This window comes from Paramormyrops kingsleyae, chromosome 25 (genome assembly GCF_048594095.1).
Source record: "Paramormyrops kingsleyae isolate MSU_618 chromosome 25, PKINGS_0.4, whole genome shotgun sequence".
NCBI classification, from domain to species: Eukaryota; Metazoa; Chordata; class Actinopteri; order Osteoglossiformes; family Mormyridae; genus Paramormyrops; species Paramormyrops kingsleyae.
Window position 1 is genome coordinate 13,369,430 of NC_132821.1, and position 23,063 is coordinate 13,392,492.

At 40.2% G+C, this 23,063-nt stretch overlaps 1 protein-coding gene across 1 annotated transcript; it reads left to right on the plus strand.

The window, feature by feature from the left end:
- The first annotated feature begins 312 nt into the window (after window positions 1-312).
- Window positions 313-5,589, plus strand: LOC140582758 (uncharacterized). The gene is made up of 5 exons (XM_072707071.1): window positions 313-356; window positions 1,884-2,975; window positions 3,252-3,444; window positions 3,985-4,238; window positions 5,560-5,589. Exons 2-5 carry the CDS (start codon window positions 1,884-1,886, stop codon window positions 5,587-5,589), a joined length of 1,569 nt encoding a protein of 522 aa, XP_072563172.1. The 5' UTR covers window positions 313-356.
- Window positions 5,590-23,063: the final 17,474 nt, after the last annotated feature.

A 23,063-nucleotide genomic window follows, 5' to 3' on the forward strand; every position in this document is an offset into this window, starting at 1 on the left:
TGTAAGCCGTTATGAAAGAAACTTAATGTTAAAGGACTGCTTGGAATGCTACAGTAAAAAATTTGTGGTATACATGTTTCGTATAGTAATGAAATGTATACACGTCAGTTAAGTCATACATCTTGTCTTTATAGACTTTGAAGAGGTCTGTCGACAGAGGGATCAAAGGTGAATATTTTGAAGCTGCTGTCTACCACCAGTTGTTTGAGAATGACCGAGGAGAAGGTTTCAAGTGTACATGGTGTTTTAAATAAAGACTGACTATTGAGAAATGTTGATGCTATGAAAGTCATCTGTCACTTTTCTCTACAGATTTCTGCTGGAGAAAGACATTTCCAAGGAGAAAGTGATAAACGGTATGCTTTGTGCACTTCGAGAAGTGAGCATTGCCACTACATCAGTTTGCTATAGAAATAGAAGCTTAATATGTTAGTTGTTAAAATCTTATCTATCTGATTTAAGGTAACCCAGGGTTTTGGGTTACAATTTACTACCTGGAAGACTATTCCATATTTCAGCAGTATGCTGTAAATGCATTTGCTGTAGGAAGAGAAGCATAGTATTTTATAGGTGATTGTTATTGCTTAATATGTTATAGTTGGTAATCTTATCTAGGTTTGATTTAAAGGAACCTAGGGTTTTAGTTTGCGCTACACTAGTACGAAGACTTTTCTGTACTGTAGGTACATGCTGTGTAAAAAAAAAAAAAGTGCTTCCTTAAATTTAATTTAAAATATTAAAATTAAGACTTGTTTATACAACAGCACATTGAATATATAGTGGCAGAGGTGCTTTTTCCCCAATATGGTAAATGGCCATGATATTGATTTTAAGGTATATTTGTGTCTGTGAGATTAGTAATTTGTAGCATTTGTAATAAATCGCATTGTAGTGACAGGAAAAATTGAAATACATGTGAGAAACCCATCTGTTCGTGTTGAGGTGAAGCTTATGTAATATTGTTTTGCAGTGTGACTTCACAGGTAAGTGTGTCATTTTAACAATGAAAGTCATGTTAGAGATTGATTGTAGGATAAGGATTGTAATGCTTCATAAAATGTTTAGTGTGTAAATTGTGGTTTACTGTCCAGACACTTCAATATTGATTTAGCTGCATCACTGATTCTAAGTAGCTGAGATGTGTCAGTGTACATAGTTCTCACAGAAAAACAGCATTGTAATTGCTTTAAGTAATGCATATCAATTAAACTTAGTTTTGTGATAACTGATAATTACTGAGTCACCACACACTGCACAACCATAAAATGTTTTCTACATGTAACCCATATGGAACACTGTTGGAAACTGGCAGAAGAGAAGACGCTATGAAGTTCCATCCAAGGAGGAACAACTTGACAGATGCATCATTCGAGCAGTTCATAAAATGTTTAGTGTGTAAATTGTGGTTTACTGTCCATACATTTCAATATTAATTTAGCTTCATCACTGATTCTTAGTAGCTGAGATGTGTCAGTGTACATAGTTCTCACAGAACAGCATTGTAATTGTTTTAATACATATCAATCAAAATTAGTTTTGTGATATCTGATAATTACTGAGTCACCACACACACTGCACGACCATAAAATGTCTTCGACATGTAACCTGTATGGAACACTGTTGGAAACTGGCAGAAGAGAAGACGCTATGATGTTCCATCCAAGGAGGAACAACTTGACAGATGCATCATTCGAGCAGTTGTTTGAGGTGGTACTTTGCTGATGGTAACTCAGTGGTACCTTGCTTGTTGGGGATTTGAACCTGTGATTTTAAATTACAAGTGTACATCCCTAGCTATTAGGACGTATAATTGAGATGTCAGTGCAAAGTAAGGTTGTAAGCAGGTGTGCCTTGTGTTGTCCCCCCCCCTTGTTCATTTGCAGATGCCTCGCACCAAGGCGTCCAAGCGTTCAGCAGCAGCGAAGAAGAGGCTGATGGACCGGCGGCGAGCTGCTGATAGTTTTGATGTGGCTATGACCGATGACGGGGTTACGTCTTTTCCCCCCTACCGGAATACCAAAAAGATCACGACTGTGACTTTCCCGACGAGCCACGACCAACAACCTGAGCAGGCCGTACAGCTGCGGCCTGACTCTGTCATGGCTATGACTGACGGGGTTATTTCTTTTCCCCCCTACTGGAATACCAAAAAGATCCAGACTGTGACTTTCCCGACGAGCCATGACCACCAGGTTCCCACCCTGGGTGCCATTTGTAGGACTGATGACGAGTTGTATATGCCTTCTTTTTATAAAGACAAGGCTTTGACTGACGAGGTTGTGCAGCCACCTCCTAAAAGAAAGGCTGCAGCTATACAACCATCTAAACGACCATCTAAAAAACCATCCATGAGACCATCTAACTCAGCACTTGAAGTGTCAAACTCTGTTCCAAACAATTGTCCAAAGCGTTGTCCGAAGCATTGTCCAAAGCGTTGTCCGAAGCGTTGCCGTTTGGCAAAAACATTGGCAAAACCCTTGGCAAAACCCTTGCTAAAACCCTTGCTAAAACCCTTGCTAAAACCCTTGCTAATGTCTGAACAAAAAAGTACCCTGGCTCAACAGCAGCATATGAACCCTGTAACTGTCTGTGCACCTACTCATTTTCCTCAGGCACGTACTGTGAGAGGCTCCTTCCATCAAGGACACCCACGATTTGGAGTCAACAGTAACAAGCAATGTGTTGCTAATAGTTTGATTGCTATAGTGATGTGTAAGGTAAAGAATGTTTTAACCTGGTCAGTCACAGACATTGATCAAGTACTGCTGAATGGAGATGACCTCTACACTACCATCAGAGATGCTGGGAGAATTCGAGATGCTTCTGGGTATCTGTTCGTGAGAGATCTACCAACTGAGTACACATTGAATGGTGATAAATTTGAAATAAACTACCATGATGACATGTTTGTTGGCTTGTTTGGTGTGAGCGAATATGGAGATATGTGCAACATTCTCATGTCAGCTGATCAAGCGGTAAGAAGAGTATTCTCACTGTATGATGCGTGTCTTTTTAGTCTTAAAGTAAATACATGTGCCATCATTAAGCAAGGGTCATGGTATGTGGTGATCGACTCCCATTCCCGACGAGGAGATGGAGCAAGCGACGCATCAGGCAGAAGTATATTGGTGTACCACTCTGACATAGATTCTTTGCTAGACCATGTGAATACCCTAGGACTGTCTTTAGATGCAACAGGGGAACAGTTTGAGATTACAGCTGTGAGTGTGACCAGTCGAAGCATCCTGCAGCAGCATCCAGATGGTAACTCCTCAGTCACCAGTCTCAACCAGTCTACCAGCATGTCAGACCATCCAGACGGTAACTCCTCAATGACCAGAGTCCAGCAGTTTGCCAGCATGTCAGAGAGCCAATATGGTGTGGTAAGGCCAAATGTGACAGATGATGCAGAACCTGAGGTTAATATGCACGTGGGCAATGAAGGTGATGTAGTTTTTGTCAGTGAGCTATGCAGTGAGCAGTTTTTCTTCAGTCCTTTGACAACACAGCAGCAAAGAAGTTTTTCCTGTAAGCTTGGTGTGGTGTACATTGATCATGGTCATGTAAACATGGCTGCACAGTTTCCAATGGGTGACCCTTGCAGAACGGTGCCTATTACTGGTGATGGTAACTGCTTTTTCAGATCTCTGGCTTTTGCTATTACTGGAAATGAGAAAGAGCACAGGAAAATTAGATGTGCTATTGTTGCTCAGATACTAAGAAATCAATCCAGGTATGTTGCTTGTCTTAGAGATGGTCACTCTTCTGTCACTGAGTATGTCACTGCATCACGGATGAAATATGTTGGTACTTGGGCATCTGAGATAGAGATTCAAGCTGCTGCTGATCTGCTTGGTGTGCATATTTTCACATACTCCAATAACAAATGGTTGAAGTACTCCACATGTATTGGTTCTGATCAGAGAGGTATATACCTGAAACATTGTAATGAGTCACATTATGAGGCTGTAACTTGTGTAAAAGGGCGTGATACTGAGGGTTGTGCCACACGATGCTCTGAAATTGACAATACACCATCTGAAATGGCATCAAGTCGACGAAAACTGGAACGAGAAAAAAGACGGTATGACATAAGTGATGTATACAGGGAGGAACAACTTGCCAGAAAGATGAAGCGCTACCATGATGATGACAACTACCGAGACCACGTTAAACAATCAGGTATCAGTAAGTATGCCACAGATATGGAGTACCGCAAATGTGTACAGCAGTCAAGTGTAAGTAAATATGCTACAGACACTGAACATAGACAATGTGTGCAGCAGTCAAGTGTCAAGAAATATGCCACAGATATTGAACACAGGCAACATGTGAAGCAATCAAGTGTGAAGAAATATGCCACAGACATTGAACACAGGCAACATGTGCAGCAGTCAAGTCTCAAGAAATATGCCACAGACATTGAACACAGGCAACGTGTACAGCAGTCAAGTGTCAAGAAATATGCCACAGACATTGAACACAGGCAACGTGTGCAGCAGTCAAGTGTCAAGAAATATGCCACAGACAGTAAACACAGGCAACGTGTGCAGCAGTCAAGTCTCAAGAAATATGCCACAGACACTGAACACAGGCAACGTGTGCAGCAGTCAAGTGTCAAGAAATATGCCACAGACACTGAACACAGGCAACGTGTGCAGCAGTCAAGTGTCAAGAAATATGCCACAGACATTGAACTCAGGCAACGTGTGCAGCAGTCAAGTGTCAAGAAATATGCCACAGACACTGAACACAGGCAACGTGTGCAGCAGTCAAGTGTCAAAAAATATGCCACAGACATTGAACACAGGCAACGTGTGCAGCAGTCAAGTGTCAAAAAATATGCCACAGACATTGAACACAGGCAACGTGTGCAGCAGTCAAGTGTCAAAAAATATGCCACAGACATTGAACACAGGCAACGTGTGCAGCAGTCAAGTGTTAAGAAATATGCCACAGACGTTGAACACAGGCAACGTGTGCAGCAGTCAAGTGTCAAGAAATATGCCACAGACGTTGAACACAGGCAACGTGTGAAGCAGTCAAGTGTTGATAGATACAAAACAAATAGCTATTTTGCTAATACAGTAAAAAGCAAAAATATTGAGAAAAGGACTAAGGAGAAGGATAAACGGAAAGATATTCAGTATGTGATTGAACAGTTCAGAGACAAAATAAATACAGGACCTGTATACATTTGCTCAGTATGTCATCGAATGTTGTTTAAGCACCAAGTTGTGATATGCAGAAAAGATCAATACTTAAGAAAATCACAGGCAGTTGCATTACTGGCATTGCAGTGCATCACTGACACATACTTGCACAAATGTATAGATACTTGTTCTGACAATTGTAGCAGTCTGATGGGCCCTACTAGTTCATTGTGGATTTGTCACACATGTCATAGAAAGATTCTTGATGGGAAAATGCCAGCAGAGAGTGTTGGAAACAGTCTAGCTGTAGACCCAGTTCCTCCTGAGTTGCAGTGTCTAAATTCTCTGGAACAACATCTGATTGGTATTCATATTCCTTTCATGAGAATTGTGTCTTTGCCAAAAGGTGGACAAAATGGTGTTCATGGTCCTGTGACTTGTGTCCCGTCAAGCATTTCGAATGTAGCTGAATCTTTACCAAGAGTGAACGATGATGACCTTATGATTCGTGTGAAGCTGAAGCGGAAGTTAACTTACAAAGGGCATTACAAATATGAATTTGTGCATCCAGAAAAAATCAAGAAGGCTTTGGTGTATCTTACAGAGAATAACAAATTTTACAGCAATGTGCAGTTCAACGATGACTGGATCAATCCCCTGCAGAAAACTGAAGAAGTACCTAGTGATGTAAGTGACATACATGTAGATGAAGAGCGTAATGAAAATATCATGGAGGATGAGGAAATGGATGAAACTCTGCATGATAGACAACAACATGGCATGTATATGGATACGTGTCTTCAACCTGTAGACATAGCACAAGAGATCTTGGATCAGCACTTTGATGGAATCATGTCTATGGCACCTGCAGAAGGAAACAATCCAGTGAGGCTTCTAACTGATGAGTCAAATGAAGCTAAATGTTTTCCAGTCCTTTTCCCAAAAGGAACAGGTACTTTTCATGAGAGAAGGAAGGAAAAACTGACACTGTGTAGGTATTTAAATACAAGAATTCTTAATGCAGATGGACGTTTTGGAAAAAACTTAGACTATATATTTTATGGGCAGTATTTGTCTGAGCTTCAGCAGGTTGTGTCAAATGTGTCCATTGCTGTGAGAAAAGGATATGATGCATGGGATAAGTCTACTGTTACATCAGAAACTTTGACAAATAAGGAGTCTCTACAAAAGATGTTCAATTTTGATGAAGGTTATAAATTTCTAAGACCAATCAGAGGCACCCCTGTTTTTTGGCAAAGTGTTCAGAAAGATCTCTTTGCAATGGTAAGACAGCTTGGTATTCCCACATGGTTTTGCTCCTTTTCTTCTGCTGATTTACGCTGGACAGAACTGATGACAGCAATCTTCAAACAAGATGGTATAGATGCATCAAGTGCTGAGCTCGACTGGTCAGAAAGGTGTGCACTCTTGAAAAACAATCCTGTAACAGCTGCCAGAATGTTTGATTATCGATTCCACTGCTTTCTGAAAGATGTCATCATGTCAGAAGCACAACCCATTGGCAAAATAGTTGATTATTTCTACAGAATAGAATTTCAACAACGAGGATCACCTCACACTCACTGTTTGTTTTGGGTGGAAGATGCACCTAAGGTTGGCAAAGATGATGAAGATGAAATATCAGCTTTCATTGATCACTATGTGACATGTGAAATGCCAGAGGGTAATGATGAAATGCATGAAATTGTATGTAGTGTACAGCAACATAGTAAGAGGCACTCAAAAACATGCAAAAAAAAAGGGAAAACTTGTAGATTCAATTTCCCACGTCCTCCAAGCAACAGAACATTTGTGTCATCATGCAAACTTGGAGATGGTCAGACAGACGGACAGCCCCTGAAAAAAGAAGTAGCAGATGCTATAATGAAAAAAGTGAAGGATGCTGTACTAAACCCTGATGCCAACTATGACTCTGTTGATTCCTTATTTAGTACAATTGGTATCAGTCAGGAAATGTTTGAAGCTGCGTACTCAAGAATCACAAAGAAAACTACCATTGTTCTTAAGAGGAGACCATGTGAAGTGTGGGTGAACCAATATAACAGAGACCTTTTACGCTGTTGGAATGCAAACATGGACATTCAGTTTGTGGTCGATGCATATTCATGTATTGTGTACATCATTTCCTACATTTCCAAAGCTGAGAGAGAGATGGGACTCCTCCTGGCAAATGCTCAGAAAGAGGCCACCCAGCAAGGTAACCTTGATGCAAAAGAAGCTCTTCGGCAACTTGGCAGTGTTTTCCTACACAATCGTGAAGTTTCAGCTCAGGAAAGTGTTTATCGTCTGACTAACATGAGGTTGAAAGAGGGATCACGAAAGGTGCAGTTTATCCCAACTGGAGAAAATGTGGTAAAAATGAGCCTTCCATTGAACGTCATACGGAAGAAAGCTGAGTGTGAGAATGAGGATGAACAAGGAATTTGGATGAACAGTATCACTGATAGATATAAAGCTAGACCAGAAACAGAAGTGTTTGCAGGAATGTGCCTGGCGAGATTTGTATCTGAGTACAGAATACTATCTAAGTCTCAAAGCTCATGCCATGGAAGTGTGCAGTTGGACAGAAAATTAGGATTTGTGAAAAAAAGGACACGCACAGATGCAGCTGTTGTTCGGTATGCTCGCTTTTCACCCACGAAGGACCCAGAAAAATATTACCACAGCATTTTGCAACTTTTTCTGCCACATTATTTCGATGCACAGTTAAAACCTTCTACTTTTGGCAGTTACCAGGAATTCTATGAGACTGGTTGTGTCAAGTTTCTTGATGATGAATTGCATTCAGTGAAACTGGTTGTGGAGTCAAACATGTCAAGTTTTGAAAAGGAATCACGTTCAATAGACAAAGCTCAGGAAGACCTACAGCTGCATGGTGCAATGGAAGATGCTTGGGCAGAGATTTGTCCAGAGACTGAACGTGAACGGTTAGAGTGTCTTGCCAGCAAATCCAACATTACACCAGAAATGAGAGAACAACGTGATGAGATACCAGATTTGTTACCAAGAACGAGTCGCTATATGTTGCATGACAATCCTTGTGGTATGTCCAGGCAGGAAGCGTTGGCTTTGCTTCGCTCACTGAATAACAAACAATCTGAAATCTTTTACAAAATACGAAACTGGTGTTTACAGAAGGCACGTGGTGAAAACCCAGAACCATTTCATGTATTCATATCTGGACCTGGAGGTGTGGGCAAGTCAGTCTTGATCAAAGCAATACATTATGAGGCAGCTCGTATCTTGCGTCAGTTGTCACATAATCCAGATGAGACACATGTGTTACTGACTGCTCCAACTGGAGTTAGTGCTTACAACATAAAAGCTGCAACGATACACACCTGTTTCCATATTGCAACAGATGTAAAGTTGCCATATGAACCACTTGGAGATGAAAAAATAAATTCATTGAGAGCTGAACTGGGAAACCTGCAGATATTGATTATAGATGAAATTTCAATGGTTGATCACAAGCTGCTTGCGTATATTCATGGCAGATTAAGACAAATCAAACAAATTGGAGATTATTCTGCTTTTGGAAATGTTTCAATCATTGCTGTTGGAGATTTCTACCAACTTTGTCCTGTGAAAGGGAAAGCTTTGTATACTGAGGGTAAAGGTGTGAATCTATGGCAGAATCATTTTGCTATGGTGGAGCTGACTGAAATTATGAGACAGAAAGATATGGAGTTTGCACAGTTGCTGAATCGACTAAGGAAACGCAAAAGGGGTGATGCAATGCTGGAGGAAGACATCGCTATGCTGAAACAATGTGTGACAGGCGAAGGACAAGACAGTACTGGTCTTCATATTTATGCAACCAATGACGAAGTTGATCAGCAAAACTACCATATGCTGCGGAAGATATGCTCAGACCATGTCATCATTCATGCACAGGATTTTGAAAGGGTTGCTGCAACTGGCAGACTGGAAAGGAAACATGGACATCATGCCAATGTTCAGAAGACATGTCTCCCAGAATCACTACATGTAGGTGTCAATGCACGAGTAATGCTGCTGAAAAACATCGATGTTTCAGATGGCCTCGTAAATGGTGCATTTGGCACAGTCAGTGACATCTGCTTTGATACTGATGAGGATTTTCCATCAGAGATATACATCACATTTGACAATGAAGCAGCTGGAAAGTCACTCAGGGGAAAGAAGCCATGCCTCAAAGTAGGGTTGGACAAAGCTACACGAATTAAACCAGAGGAGGAGAGAGTGACAAACAGTGGTGGAACACGACGGCAATTTCCATTGAAATTAGCTTGGGCTTGTACAGTACACAAGGTACAAGGTCTAACAGTAGATAAGGCTGTTGTATCACTAAAGAAGATATTTGCAGCTGGACAAGCGTATGTAGCATTAAGCCGTGTGACTTCTCTGGAAGGCCTCATAATAGAAGACTTTAAGGAGACTGCTATATATGCAAAACAAGACATTGAGACTGCAATGCAAAGCATGCCTGCATTTATTGAGCCTATCATGGAAGTGCCATCATCATGCACAATTCTTCTGCATAATGTTGAAGGACTTACATATCACCTGGATGACATAAAGCAAGACAGAAGGTATATGGAAGCTGATATCATCTGCTTGACAGAGACATGGTTAAATTCAGAGGAAGACACAGAAGATGTACAGCTGCCTGGATTTTCATACCATGGGAAACCCAGACATCAGGCATATGATGGTAGTGATGCTTTCTTTGCTGAACTGAAGAAGCAACAACATGGTGGTGTGGGTTTGTATTATAAAGAATATACCAACTGTACTGTGACTGATGTGCAGTGTGTCAACATTGAGTGTCTGCAGTTCAATGTGGGCCTACTAAGAACAACAGTCTTGGTACTATACAGACCACCCTTGTATAATCTGACAATCTTTCAGAAGAACCTGATGCAGTTGATCACTTGGTTGGACAGTGTGGAAGGTGGAAAAATCATCATGGGCGACTTCAATGAAAATCTTCTGGCAGTAAGTACAATTGCTAATTTTATGGAAGAACATGGGTATGCTCAACTTGTGAAAGAAGCAACCACTGGGAAAGGCACTTTGATTGATCATGTGTATGTGAAAGACATTGTGGCTAACAGCATCTCTGTTTCAGTAATGCCGACGTATTTCAGCCATCATGAATGTGTAGTGCTACATTATCTGTAAGAAACTGTATAAAAGACATTATCTATAAGAAACTATATAAAAAACAAAAAATTTTGTCGTAGAGTAAATCATTTGGCAGTAAATACAATTGCTAATTTTATGGAAGAACATGGGTATGCTCAACTTGTGAAAGAAGCAACCACTGGGAAAGGCACTTTGATTGATCATGTGTATGTGAAACACATTTTGACTAACAGAATTTTTGTTTCAGCAATGCCAACGTATTTCAGCTATCATGAATGTGTGGTGCTACATTATCTGTAAGAAACTGTATGAAAGATATTATCAGTAAGAAACATAAGTTTTGTGCTGCAGTGATAGTTTTCTGGGGTACATCAGCCTCAGGAGGCTGGCACTGCGACTGGGGCTGTGGCTGTCATTAGGGGGGGTTGGCAGGGAGGCTTGGCCTGGTGCCAAGCTTTAGGGGTTAGGCCTGGGGCTGGCCATCAGTAGCTACCACTGGGGTTGCCAGTAGGCTGTGGGGGGCTAGGACTGTGGCTGGCCTTCAGAAGGCTGCAACTGGGCCTCAGAGGTTAGCAGTGGAGCTGGTGTTTCAGGGCTTGGCATTTAGCCTGAGGCTGATTTTGGGCTTTGGGGGTTGGGGTCGACCTTGAGGTGGCTGTTGCTAGGCCTGCAGCTGGCACCATGCTGTAGGGGGCTGTGGCTAGGCTTCAGAGACCTGGCACTGGGGCAGGGGCAGGGGGGACTAAGGCTGGACATGGCGGCCTGTTGCTGGGGAGTAGTCTGAGGTGGGCTGATTGGGTTACCACTAGGCATAGGACTAAGGTTACGGGACGGTCACTAGGGCTAGGCATAAGGGGGCTAGGATGGGCCACCTGGCACTGGGGGTTGGTGTGGGGGCTAGGGGAAGATTAGGACAGAGCAAGCAATGTGAGCTTTGAAAAGGGAGGTAATGTGCTCTGTCAAGTACCTCACAACAGCAGTATGCGAAATTTTTTAAATGTTATGAATTAAAAAATTTTTTTTTTAAATATCCTGCAATATAATTGACTATTCATAAAATTTTTTCTTGCATACATAGAAATTCTGTGTTGTGGGCCACTCCAGTGCACTGAACCTCTTTACAAAGCACCACACCTTTCGAAAATGTAAATGTGTAGTTTTATATATAACATGTTACCTACCATTAAGCATAGGCTAATCTTAAGGGAGGGGTGTTGGGCTTCACCTTCTGGGACAGGGGGCCTAGGGCTAGGGCTGGGGCTGGGCGAGAAGCAAGGGAGGATGGGGCACCTGGCACTGGGGGTGGGTGTGGGGGCTAGGGGAAGATTAGCACAGAGGACGCGACATGGGCTTGGAAAAGGGAGGTAATGTGCTCTGTCAACTGCCTCACAACAGCAGTATGCCAAACTTGTTGATGGTATGAATTTTCCACAAAAACATAAACAATTTTAGATGTCCTGTCATATAATTGACTATTCATGAAATGCATTGTTGCCTATATAGAAATGTTGTGTTGTGGGCCAGTACAGTGCACTGAACCTCTTTACACAGCACCACACACTTGGAAAATGTAAATTTGTAGTTGTTTATATAACATAGAATATATCATTACAATGAATTAAATGTAAGGAAATGAAGAAGTACCATCAGATGTACACAGTACCAAACTAATGTCTTGTACTGCAAAACATGCTAAAAAGATACAGAATTTCACAGAGCAAGGCTTTGATCAAAAAGAATGATGAGAGGGCGAAGAGGCAGAGACATCTATGGGCTAAGGTAAGACCATATACTGATGTCTGTCTGTGTAGTGTTGTACAGTGTACTTTCACACTGTAAAACGAAATGTTGGACATATGTACACTGACTGTATATAATGGTATTATGTATATGATGCAATTTTTGGAGTAATGTTTATGTTTTGTGTGTTTCTTCAAACAGCTAAAATGAAGTAACACTAAACAGTCATACATGTGGATGACCTAATACCTAAGTGGGAAAGCTGAGCAGTGAGTCTGAGATGTTTATCTAGACATAGTGGATGTGCCATGACTGGGTGGGCAAAGCAAAGGTGCGTGAGTGACAGTTTTCTCACTTAACATGGGCATGTTAGTTAAAACATACCAGTTTGCAGTGTATGAGCTTATAAATTGTGTAACTAAGTATTGTCAGAAATCCCTACTACATTGTTATATTGCAGATTTTAACCTGCCTTCTCCTATGTATAACCTCAGGTCACTAAGGCACAACTGCCATGTGCTTCCCTGATGATCAAGCTAAGGGACATCTGTCTGTCCAAGCTCTGCTATACTGCATCCTTCGTCATACAGCTGTACATTGGGAGTGTGACACATCACACTGAATGCTACATGGTCAGAGGAGCAGGCGCTGACCTTGTGAGTTTGCCTTCTTCAGAGGTTTCTTCCTCTTTGGTGTAGTTCTAGTTTTACTCTGTCAGTGTTTGTCTAACTTACATGTCAATTTATGCTTTTAATCTTTTAATCTTTTCCAGCGCCTGCTGTTGATCACAATGACCCCATGCCCACCACATCAAGTTTCGTTAACACATCACACTGCCTGGTACATTGGAACAATCAGATGGTCTGGCCTGGTGAGTTTACATATTTGAAAGATTATTTTGTCTGTGAAGTAGTTTTACTTTACAACTGCAAGTGTCTGATTGGCTGACATGCAACTTTCTGGTTTTACTCTCTTTTCCAGTGCCTTGTCTTCATATCACTGACACCATACTCACCACATCAAGTTTCCCTGCGCCCATTTTGTCGACAAGCAAAGCATTCTCTAAAGAACTCAGAGACTGCACACAGACAGAATGAATTACACACAGATACCTGAAGTGAAATGCACCAAAAATCATCTCCACACACTATAGTCTGACAGCAAAGGTACTTTCAGTAAAATGTGCTGTTACTTGTGGATGTTTATTGCTATGATGCAGGGGCGCCGCCAGGGGGGGAAAGGTTAGAACAATTCTAGGGGCCCAGCACTGACATGGGGCCCTGTTAGGGGCTTTACCTTTTCGCAAAAAGGGGGGGGGGGGGGGGAGCAAAATTGTAATCTTTCATGGGGCCCAAGATTTCTGGCGGCGCCCCTGCTGTGATGTCTCACAATTTTTTTTTGTAGTATTTATTGAGTTATTTTCACTTTTACTCTGCAATAACAAGATATTAATGATGTGTTGTAACACTTCTGTACTACATAATATGTTATGTAATTCACAGTCATGATGCCATGGTTAAATTGATGTCAAAATAACGATCCAGCTTTGTTTGTGATGCCTGTGTTGACTTACACTAAATTGTATATTCAAAATAATATTGCCATGTTGGCAGTTTTGTAGTATATATATATGAGTGCTACTGTCACACTTTGTGGTCTTTATACACTGTTTATGTAAGAATGGTATGCACATCATATGCGAAATATTATGTCAATTGTGCTGGCTCAACTATTGTGGCCTCAATGTACTTTTTCAGCGTCCTCAAACAATAACACAAACATAAATGTTTGGCTAAGACAAATGTAGTTAATTGCAATTTTACAATGTGTATAATGTGTTTTCCATTATGTCTCTAATGAATAACAATAAATATTATAATCATTAATACAGTCATCATTGTTAAGCATGTTAAATACACATGTAAATGTCAGAATAAATTTCAAATTATGGTAGGTGAAACAGGCAGTAAAGGAAATACACATATAAAAAGTATTACAATGTCCTGAGCAACATTTAAGGAAAAACATACTACACTATAATGACATTATATAGTAAATGGCCATAATGTATAATATTAGCCTGCTGTATGCATGCAGTCCCTGGTGTGGCAGTTTGACTACTGCCATTAGCAGGAGCAGCCTTAGTACACCAATATAGGATATAATATAGAACCCTTTGGTGAAGTGCCTCAGCCCAAGACAATGTATGGTTTGTGTCAGATGGTCTAAGTAGTCGGTAGAAATAGGCACCTGCATACCTAAATGTTCTATGAGGCAAATGGGTGAAAAATGAACAAAAATTAAAAATATGGACCTAGTTGAAGGGAAAGGGAACAAATCTTTCAATATTTGATGAGAAATAAGGACATTTCAGCTGAATTTGCTAAGGTGGGTCTTACACATATATGCACATTAGCTGTAGCGCCCCCATTTGACCGATCGGCACCAAATTTGGAGGGTCTGTCTGAGGTGCAGTGGTACATTAGTGGGTCAAATTTCGTGAAGATCATATGAAGTATACCTCATATTTAGCTGTTTGATTGAAATGAGCATGGAAATGTGGTAGGTTCAGTGTGGCTGGTGGCCATACTGTACAGGCAGGTGAAGCTATCTTTATAAATTATACATAAGGGCAGTGTCCTGATTGATCTACTACCAGAAAGACCTACTTTGGCTAGACATTGTAGTAGTTATAGTAATATGTTATTTATTAAGTTTTTAAATATCACAAGGTAATTCAAATGACTATTATGGACTATCTTGATTTAGCATGACTAACAGAACTTGCAGGACAAATGATTTTAAGGAGTAATATGTCACTTTATCAAAAATGACAACAATGTAACTTGAACTGATTTTGCAGGTTTATACAGACATGTTATATTGCTGTAGTGCCCCTGTTTGACTGATTGGCATGAAAATTGGAGGGCCCTTCCCCAGTAATGTCCTACAATATATATTTAAGTTTTGTGATGATTGGCTGAGGCACGCCTCAGATATAGCTGTCTGATTGAAATGGGTGTGGCACCAGTATGGTGTGGGTGTGGCTGGTGGCCATACCACATGGAAAGTTTCAGATTTTTTTAATATTTCTTTATAAGGACTGTCTCCTGATTAAAATGATCACAGAAATATGAAGGTTTGGTGAAAATCCAAGGAGGTTAAGAAAAAGTACTGTTTTAAGACTTTTACAAAATAGGCAAAAATGGCAAGAGATATGATGAAGTTCTTTATGCCATTAAATTTGTCATGAGCTAGTGGATAGCGTAAACAACAATTGTTAATTTTATAATTAACAGTTCAGGAGAAATAGGCAGAAATGTGCTGTAGCGCCCCCATATGGCAGACTGACATGTCCATTACAGGGTGGGTTCAGGGTCAGAGTACAAATGTAGAACCCAAATTTGGTTTGGATTGCTCATTGTTTAGCCAGTCAAATGGCTGGTTGATTTTGATTGGCTAATGGTGGCCAGGATTTTACAACTAATGACTGCCATGATACTTGTCTGACCTCAGGCTTGTACGTAGTACATATCTGTCAAATTTCAATTAGATTGGTCAAAGCAGTCAGGAGATATCAGCAGTTTTTAGTTGTAGCGCCCCCTATTGACGAAATGTGGGCTGCATTGTATGGTCACCCCATAATAGAGCAGGGAGGTTGGATTCTAAGTTTGGTTCAGGTAGGCAAAGGTATGGAGAAGTTATAGCAGTCAGACTGAAATAGGCCAAATTTAGGTGTGATTTGGGCGTGGCTAGTGGCCATAAAATTGACAAATGTCAGACTTTCTTGAACAGCTTTTGATCAGGTCAGTGGACTGATCGGTTTGACACCTCATGTGTCTGATTTGGTCCAACAGTGTAGGACTTGAAGGCAGAAGCCAGTTTCACAAATTATGCAAATTAGCAAAAAATCTAAGTAGGTGGAGCTTCATAGTCTAAATGGCAAGTTGGTAGAGCAAAGCTGTCTGTATCAGCAGAAAAAATAAATTCAATTGTAGGACTAATAGGACAGGAGATATGGACTGAAACGCGTTGAGGGGCGCTAGAGCGCCCCCATCTGGCTGACAGGACTGGGTCAGAGAATCTGAGTAGCGGGTAGGAATTGACATCATCTTACCAAGTTTGGTTGGTCTAGCTCTTACGGTTTAGGCTGTACATTCAGTTTTAGGGCAGGAAAAAAATAATAATAATAATAACTAGAAACTGCAAGCAGTTACGAAAGGGTCCAAAGCGTAGGACGATCGGACTGGTAGGACAGTAGAGGAATAACGGCAGAGAACCGGCGGCCAGGGTAGTAGAAAGTCAGACAAAATTAGACTGCCATAACAGGTTGAAGATTTAGCGTAGCTCTAATGCGACAGGAGATGTAGGGCAAACCGTAGAGGAGGGTACTAACAAGTCAGACAGAACAACAGGTCAGCAGATGTCAGACAGAACAGAACTTGTTTTGGTCAGATGGTTTTAGTAGAAGGTAGAAATCAGGATGCAGATTGTTTAGTATCGGTCTAACAGGTCAGGAAATGTAGGACATAATGTAGAACCCTGTGGTGTAGTGCCTGAACCTGATTTAATGCATTGTTTTGGTCAGATGGTCTGAGTAGTAAGTAGAAATCATGATATAGATTAGTTAATATCGGCCTAACAGGTCAGCAAATGTAGGACAGAATGTAGAACCCTGTGGTGGAGTGCCTTAGCCTGACTGAATGCATGGTTTGGGTCAGATGGCCTGACTAGTTGGTAGATTTAGGCACCTTCATACCTGGTCTGGTAAGTCTAGATATTACACAGTTGCTTATTTATACTGCCTGTGTAAACATATGCTGTGTTGCATATTCTTAACAAAGTGCTGAGTTGCGGCAGTGTGACATGTAACAGCAGTAATATCATGCTGTATCATATTGTAGGTTGTACATTTAGACAGGAGAAAGGCTAAAAGTATTGAAGGCATTATTGAAATGGAGCGCTGACTCCACCTGCTGGCCAATTAATTATAAAATTGTAATTGCTGCAGTGTACACAGCCTGAAGAAAGATTAAAGTTTTGAAAGATTTGTAAAAGTCAAATGGCAGGAAAATATAAGCAGATTAAAAATATGGACTTAGATGAAGGGAAAGGTGATTAATATTTTAATTTTTAAATAAACAATAAGCAGATTTCAGCTGCATTAACCAAGGTTGGTCTTAGACATATTAGAACAGCGGCTGTAGCACCCCAATTTGACCGATTGCCACCAAACTTGGAAGGTCTGTCTGTAGTACAGTGACACAGAAGCGAGTCAAATTTTGTAAGGATTTGATGAAGCATGCCAGAGATATAGCTGTTTGATTGAAATGGGTATGGAAATGGTGTGGCCAGCAGGTGGAGTCAGCGCTCCATTTTAGAAATTCCATTTAATACTTTCAGGCCTTCTTATGTGTAAATTAAGTCTGATAATGTTCTATGAGGCAAATCGGTGAAAAATGAAAGTAAATAAAAAACATGGACTCAGGTGAAGGGAAAGGTAACAATTTTTTCAAGGTTTTATGAGAAATAAGGACATTTCAGCTGAATTTGCTAAGGTGGGTCTTAGACATATATGGACAGTGGCTGTAGCGCCCCCGTTTGACCGATTGGCACCAAAATTGGAGGGTCTGTCTGAGGTCCCTTACTACATTAGGCCGTCAAATTTGATGAGGATTGGCTGAAGCATGGCTGAGATTTAGATGGTTGATTGAAATGAGCATGGATATGGTGCAGGTTTGTTGTAGCTGGTGGCCATAGCATATAGGTCAAGATATTTTTATGAATTATCCATAAGGGCAATGTCCTGATTGATGTACTACCAGAATGACCTACTTGGGCTGGACATTGTAGAAGTTACAGTAATATGTTATTTATTAAGTTTTTAAACATCACAAGTGAATGAAAATGACTATCATTCGGCATTGCATATGTATTGATTTGGCATGACTCATAGAACTGGCAGTACAAAATATTTTAACCAGTAATATGTCACTATAACAGAAATGAGATAAATGTAAGTTGAACTGATTTTCAAGGTTTATACAGACATGTTAAATTGTTGTAACGCCCCCGTTTGACCGATCGGCACCAAAATTGGAGGGTCTGTCTGAGGTCCCTTACTACATTAGGCCATCAAATTTGATGAGGATTGGCTGAAGCACGGCTGAGATTTAGATGGTTGATTGAAATGAGCATGGAAATGGTGCAGGTTGGATGTAGCTGGTGGCCGTAGCATACAGGTAGGTCAAGTAGCCACCGAAACTGGGTTTGAACCGGCAACTCTCTGATCACAAGCACGCAGGCTTAGCCCACTGTGCCACATGCTGCATTTGGTAAGATGGGGGAAATCGGTAGACTGCTTCCTACCTGACCTGGTAACTCATTTTAGCTGAATTAGCATAGGTTGGTCTTAGACATATATAAACAGTGGCCGTAGCGCTCCCGTCAGACCGAATGACATGAAATTTGGAACGTGTCTCTGTGGTACAGCCCTACATCAGAGAGAGAAATTTGGTAATGATTAGCCGAAGCATGCCTGAGATATAGCTGTCTGATTGAAATAGGCGAGGCACCAGCACAGTCAGGGTGTCCCTGGTGGCCATACCTTACCGAAAGTTTATGTTTTTTCTCTAAGTCTTTAAAAGGACTGTCTCCTGATTAGAATGACAACAGACTTATGTAGATTGGCCGAAAATCATAGTAGGATAATGAAAAAGCCTGTTTTTAGAAAAATACAAAATTGTGCAATAATGCGAAGATGCATATAATAGCTCTATATGTTGTTTGATTTGGCATGACATAGTGGATTAGAATGGCAAAAAATTTCAACTGTAGGCATGACAGTTCTGAAGATATAGGCAGAAATGTAAATTAGGGCACTGTAGCGCCCCCATGTGGCCTAGTGAGTTGTCCTTTACAGGGTTTGCAGAGGGTCAGAAGGTGAATGTAGCAGCCAAATTTTGGTTTGATTGGTCATTGTTAAGCCTGTCAAATGCCTGCTTGATATTGATTGGCCGATGGCGGCCACTGTTTAAGGAATGATGACTGCCATTGTATGTGACTGACCACAGGCTTGGTCCTAGTACATATCTGCCAAATTTCAGTTAGATTGGCAAAGGCAGTCAGGAGATATTGCCAGTTTTTAGTTGTAGCGCCCCCTGTTGACGAAATGCGGCCCGCTTCGGACGGTGTCCCCAGAATGGTGTAGGGAGGTAGCATTTCAAATTTGGTCAAGGTAGGCCAAGGCACAGCCAAGTTATAGCCATCAGACGAAAACGGGCCAAATTTGGACATTGTTTGGGCGTGGCTAATGGCCGTAGGATATAAAAATGTCTGAATTTTGTTAATGATTCTTGATCAGCTGAGAATTTTGATTAGTCTGACACCTCATTTGTCTGAATTGGTAGGACTAACCAGGACTTTAAGGAAAAAGTATGATTTGCAAATTATGCAAATTAGCAAAAAATCTAAGTAGGCGGAGCTTCATGGTCCCATTGACTTTTTGGTAGGGCATGGCCGTCTGTATCAGCAGAAAAAAGAATTTCGGTTGTAGGACAAACAGGACAGGAGATATCGACCGAAACGTGTTGGGGGGCGCTACGGCGCCCCCCTCTGGCTGAGTCGGACAGGTCGGACAACCTGAGTAGTGGGTAGGAATTCCAATCATCGTACCAAATTTGGTCGGCCTAGGACTTACGGTTTAGGCTGGGCATTCAGTTTTAGGGCAGAAAAATAATAATACAGATAACTGCAAGCAGTGACAATCGGGTCCAAAGCTAATGGAAAGAAGCAATGAAGAGGAATGAAGTGAATGGTATAAGATTAGAAGTTCACTAATTATTGCAAATGAAGTACAGACTGTAATTGATGAGCAATGAATTTAAATTGGCAGAAAATAGGAAATGCTTCTATGAGATGATACCTAACATTTGAACATTACCGTGGAAATGTTTATCAAGGTACGATGAAGGGAAAAGGGTAGATGAGAAACCAAAGGGAAATGTGGTGACTAGCTGTTTGAGAAATATTGCAATTGCTGCAGTGTACACAGGTTGAAGTAACATTGAAGTTTAATAGATTTCTAAAAGTCAAATGGCAGTAACATATAAGCAGATTAAAAATATGGACTTAGATGAAGGGAAAGGTGATTAATATTTAAATGTCTAAATAAACAATAAGGAGATGTCAGCTGCATTAACCAAGGTTGGTCTTAAACATATTAGGACAGTGGCTAAATTGTAAATGAAGTACATAGTGTAACTGATGGCCAATGCATTGAAATAGTCAGAAAGTAAGAAAATGGTAGATAAGAAATAACAGACATGTGGTGACTAGCTGTTGGAAAAAAATTGAAATTGCTGCAGTGTACATCACTGAAGTTTGATACATTTCTAAAAGTCAAATGGCAGGATAATGAAACCAATTTATTAATATTGACTGAGGTGAAGGGAATGGTGATTAATTTTTAAATATTTGATGAGAAATAAGCTAATTTCAGTTGCATTAACCAAGGTTGGTCTTAGAAATATTATGACAGTGGCTAAATTGTAAATGAAGTACAGACTGTAACTGATGGCCAATGCATTTAAATAGTCAGAAAGTAGGAAATGCTACTATAAGATGATACCTGACATTTGAACATTACCGTAGATGTGTTTATTAAGGTACGATGAAGGGAAAAGGGTAGATGAGAAACCGAAGGGAAATGTGGTGACTAGCTGTTTGAGAAATATTGCAATAGCTGCAGTGTACACAGGATGAAGTGACATTGAAGTTTGATAGATTTCTAAAAGTCAAATGGCAGTAACATATAAGCAGATTAAAAATATGGACTTAGATGAAGGGAAAGGTGATTAATATTTAAATGTCTAAATAAACAATAAGGAGATGTCAGCTGCATTAACCAAGGTTGGTCTTAAATATGATAGGACAGTGGCTAAATTGTAAATGAAGTACAGACTGTAACTGATAGCCAATGCATTTAAATAGTCAGAAAATAGGAAATGCTACTATGAACATGCAGCTTTCTGGTTTTACTCTCTTTTCCAGTGCCTTATCTTCATATCAGTGACACAATACTCACTACATCAAGTTTCCCTGCGCCCATTTTTTCGACAACCAAAGCGTTCTCTAAAGAACTCAGAGACTGCACACAGACAGTATGAACTACAAACAGATACCTGAAGTGAAATGCACCAGAAATCATCTCCACGCACTATAGTCTGACAGCAAAGGTACTTTGAGTAAAATGTGCTGTTGCTTGTGGATATTTATTGCTGTGATGTCTCACAATTTTTTTTGTAGTATTTATTAAGTTATTTTCAGTTTTACTCTGCAATAACAAAACATTAATGATGTGTTGTAACAGTTCTGTACTACATATGTTATGTAATTTACAGTCATGATTCCATGGTTAAATTGATGTCAAAATAACGGTCCAGCTTTGTTTGTGATGCCTGTGTTGACTTACACTAAATTGAATATTCAAAAGAATATTGCCATGTTGGCAGTTTTGTAGTATATATAAATCAGTGGTACTATCACACTTTGTGGTCTTTATACACTGTTTATGTAAGAATGCTATGCACATCATATGCGAAATATGTCAATTGTGCTGGCTCAACTATTGTGGTCTCAATGTACTTTTTCAGCCTCCTCAAACAATGACACAAACCTAAATGTTTGGCTAAGACAGATGTATTTAATTGCAATTTTACAATGTGTATAATGTGTTTTTCAGTATGTCTCTAATAAGTAATAATAAATATTATAATCATTAATACAGTCATCATTCTTAAGCATGTTAAATACACATATAAATGTCAGAATAAATTTCAATTACGGCAGGTGAAACAGGCAGTAAAGGAAATATACATACAAAAAGTATTACAATGTCCTGAGCAACATTTAAGGAAAAACATACTACACTATAATGACAATATATAGTAAATGGCCATAATGTATAATATTAGCCTGCTGTATGCATGCAGTCCCTGGTGTGGCAGTTTGACTACTGCCATTAGCAGAAGCAGCCTTAGTATACCAATATAGGATAGAATATAGAACCCTTTGGTGAAGTGCCTCAGCCCAAGACAATGTATGGTTTGTGTCAGATGGTCTAAGTAGTCGGTAGAAATAGGCACCTGCATACCTAATATATTAAGTCTAGATCATACAAGTTAAGCTTACTTTATACTACCTCAGTGAACACATGCCGTCTTGTATATTCAAAATAACAGTGGCTTACTACATTTGTAAAGTATTCTTCTAGACATAAGAAGCCCTAAAAGAATTTAATGGCATTAATGAAATAGAGGACGAACTCCACCTGCTGGCCAATCTATAAAAAACAATTCCAAAAAAGTGCAATATAAATAGAGCACCATCTCCACCTACTGGCCAATTTAATACAAAAAAGCGAAAAATCTGCAATGTATACTGCCTGGCTTATAAATAAAATCTGATAATTTTCTATAAGTCAAATAGCAGAAAAATGAAAGGAGCTTAAAAATACGGACTGAGGTGAAGGGAAAGTTAATTCCTTGAAAGTATTATGTAGGATGTTTCAGCTGAATTAGCCAAGGTAGGTATTAGACATACTAGGACAGTGGCTGTACTGCTCCAGATTGACTGATCGCCACCAAACTTGGAAGATCTGTCTGTAGTCCAGTCATACAGAACTGAATCAAATTTTGTAAGGATCGGATGAAGCATGCCTGAGATTTAGCTGTTTGAATGAAATGGGAATGGAAATGTTGTGGCCAGCAGGTGGAGTCAGCGCTCCATTTTAGAAATGATATTAAATGCTTTCTGACCTTCTCATTTGTAAATGAAGTCTGATAATGTTGTATAAGGCAAATTGGTGAAAAATGAAAGGAACTTAAAAATATGGACTAAGGTGTAGGGAAAGGTAACAATTCTTTGAAGGATTTATGAGAAAGAAGGACATTTCAGCTGAATTTGCTAAGGTGGGTCTTACACATATATGGACAGTGGCTGTCACGCCCCCATTTGACC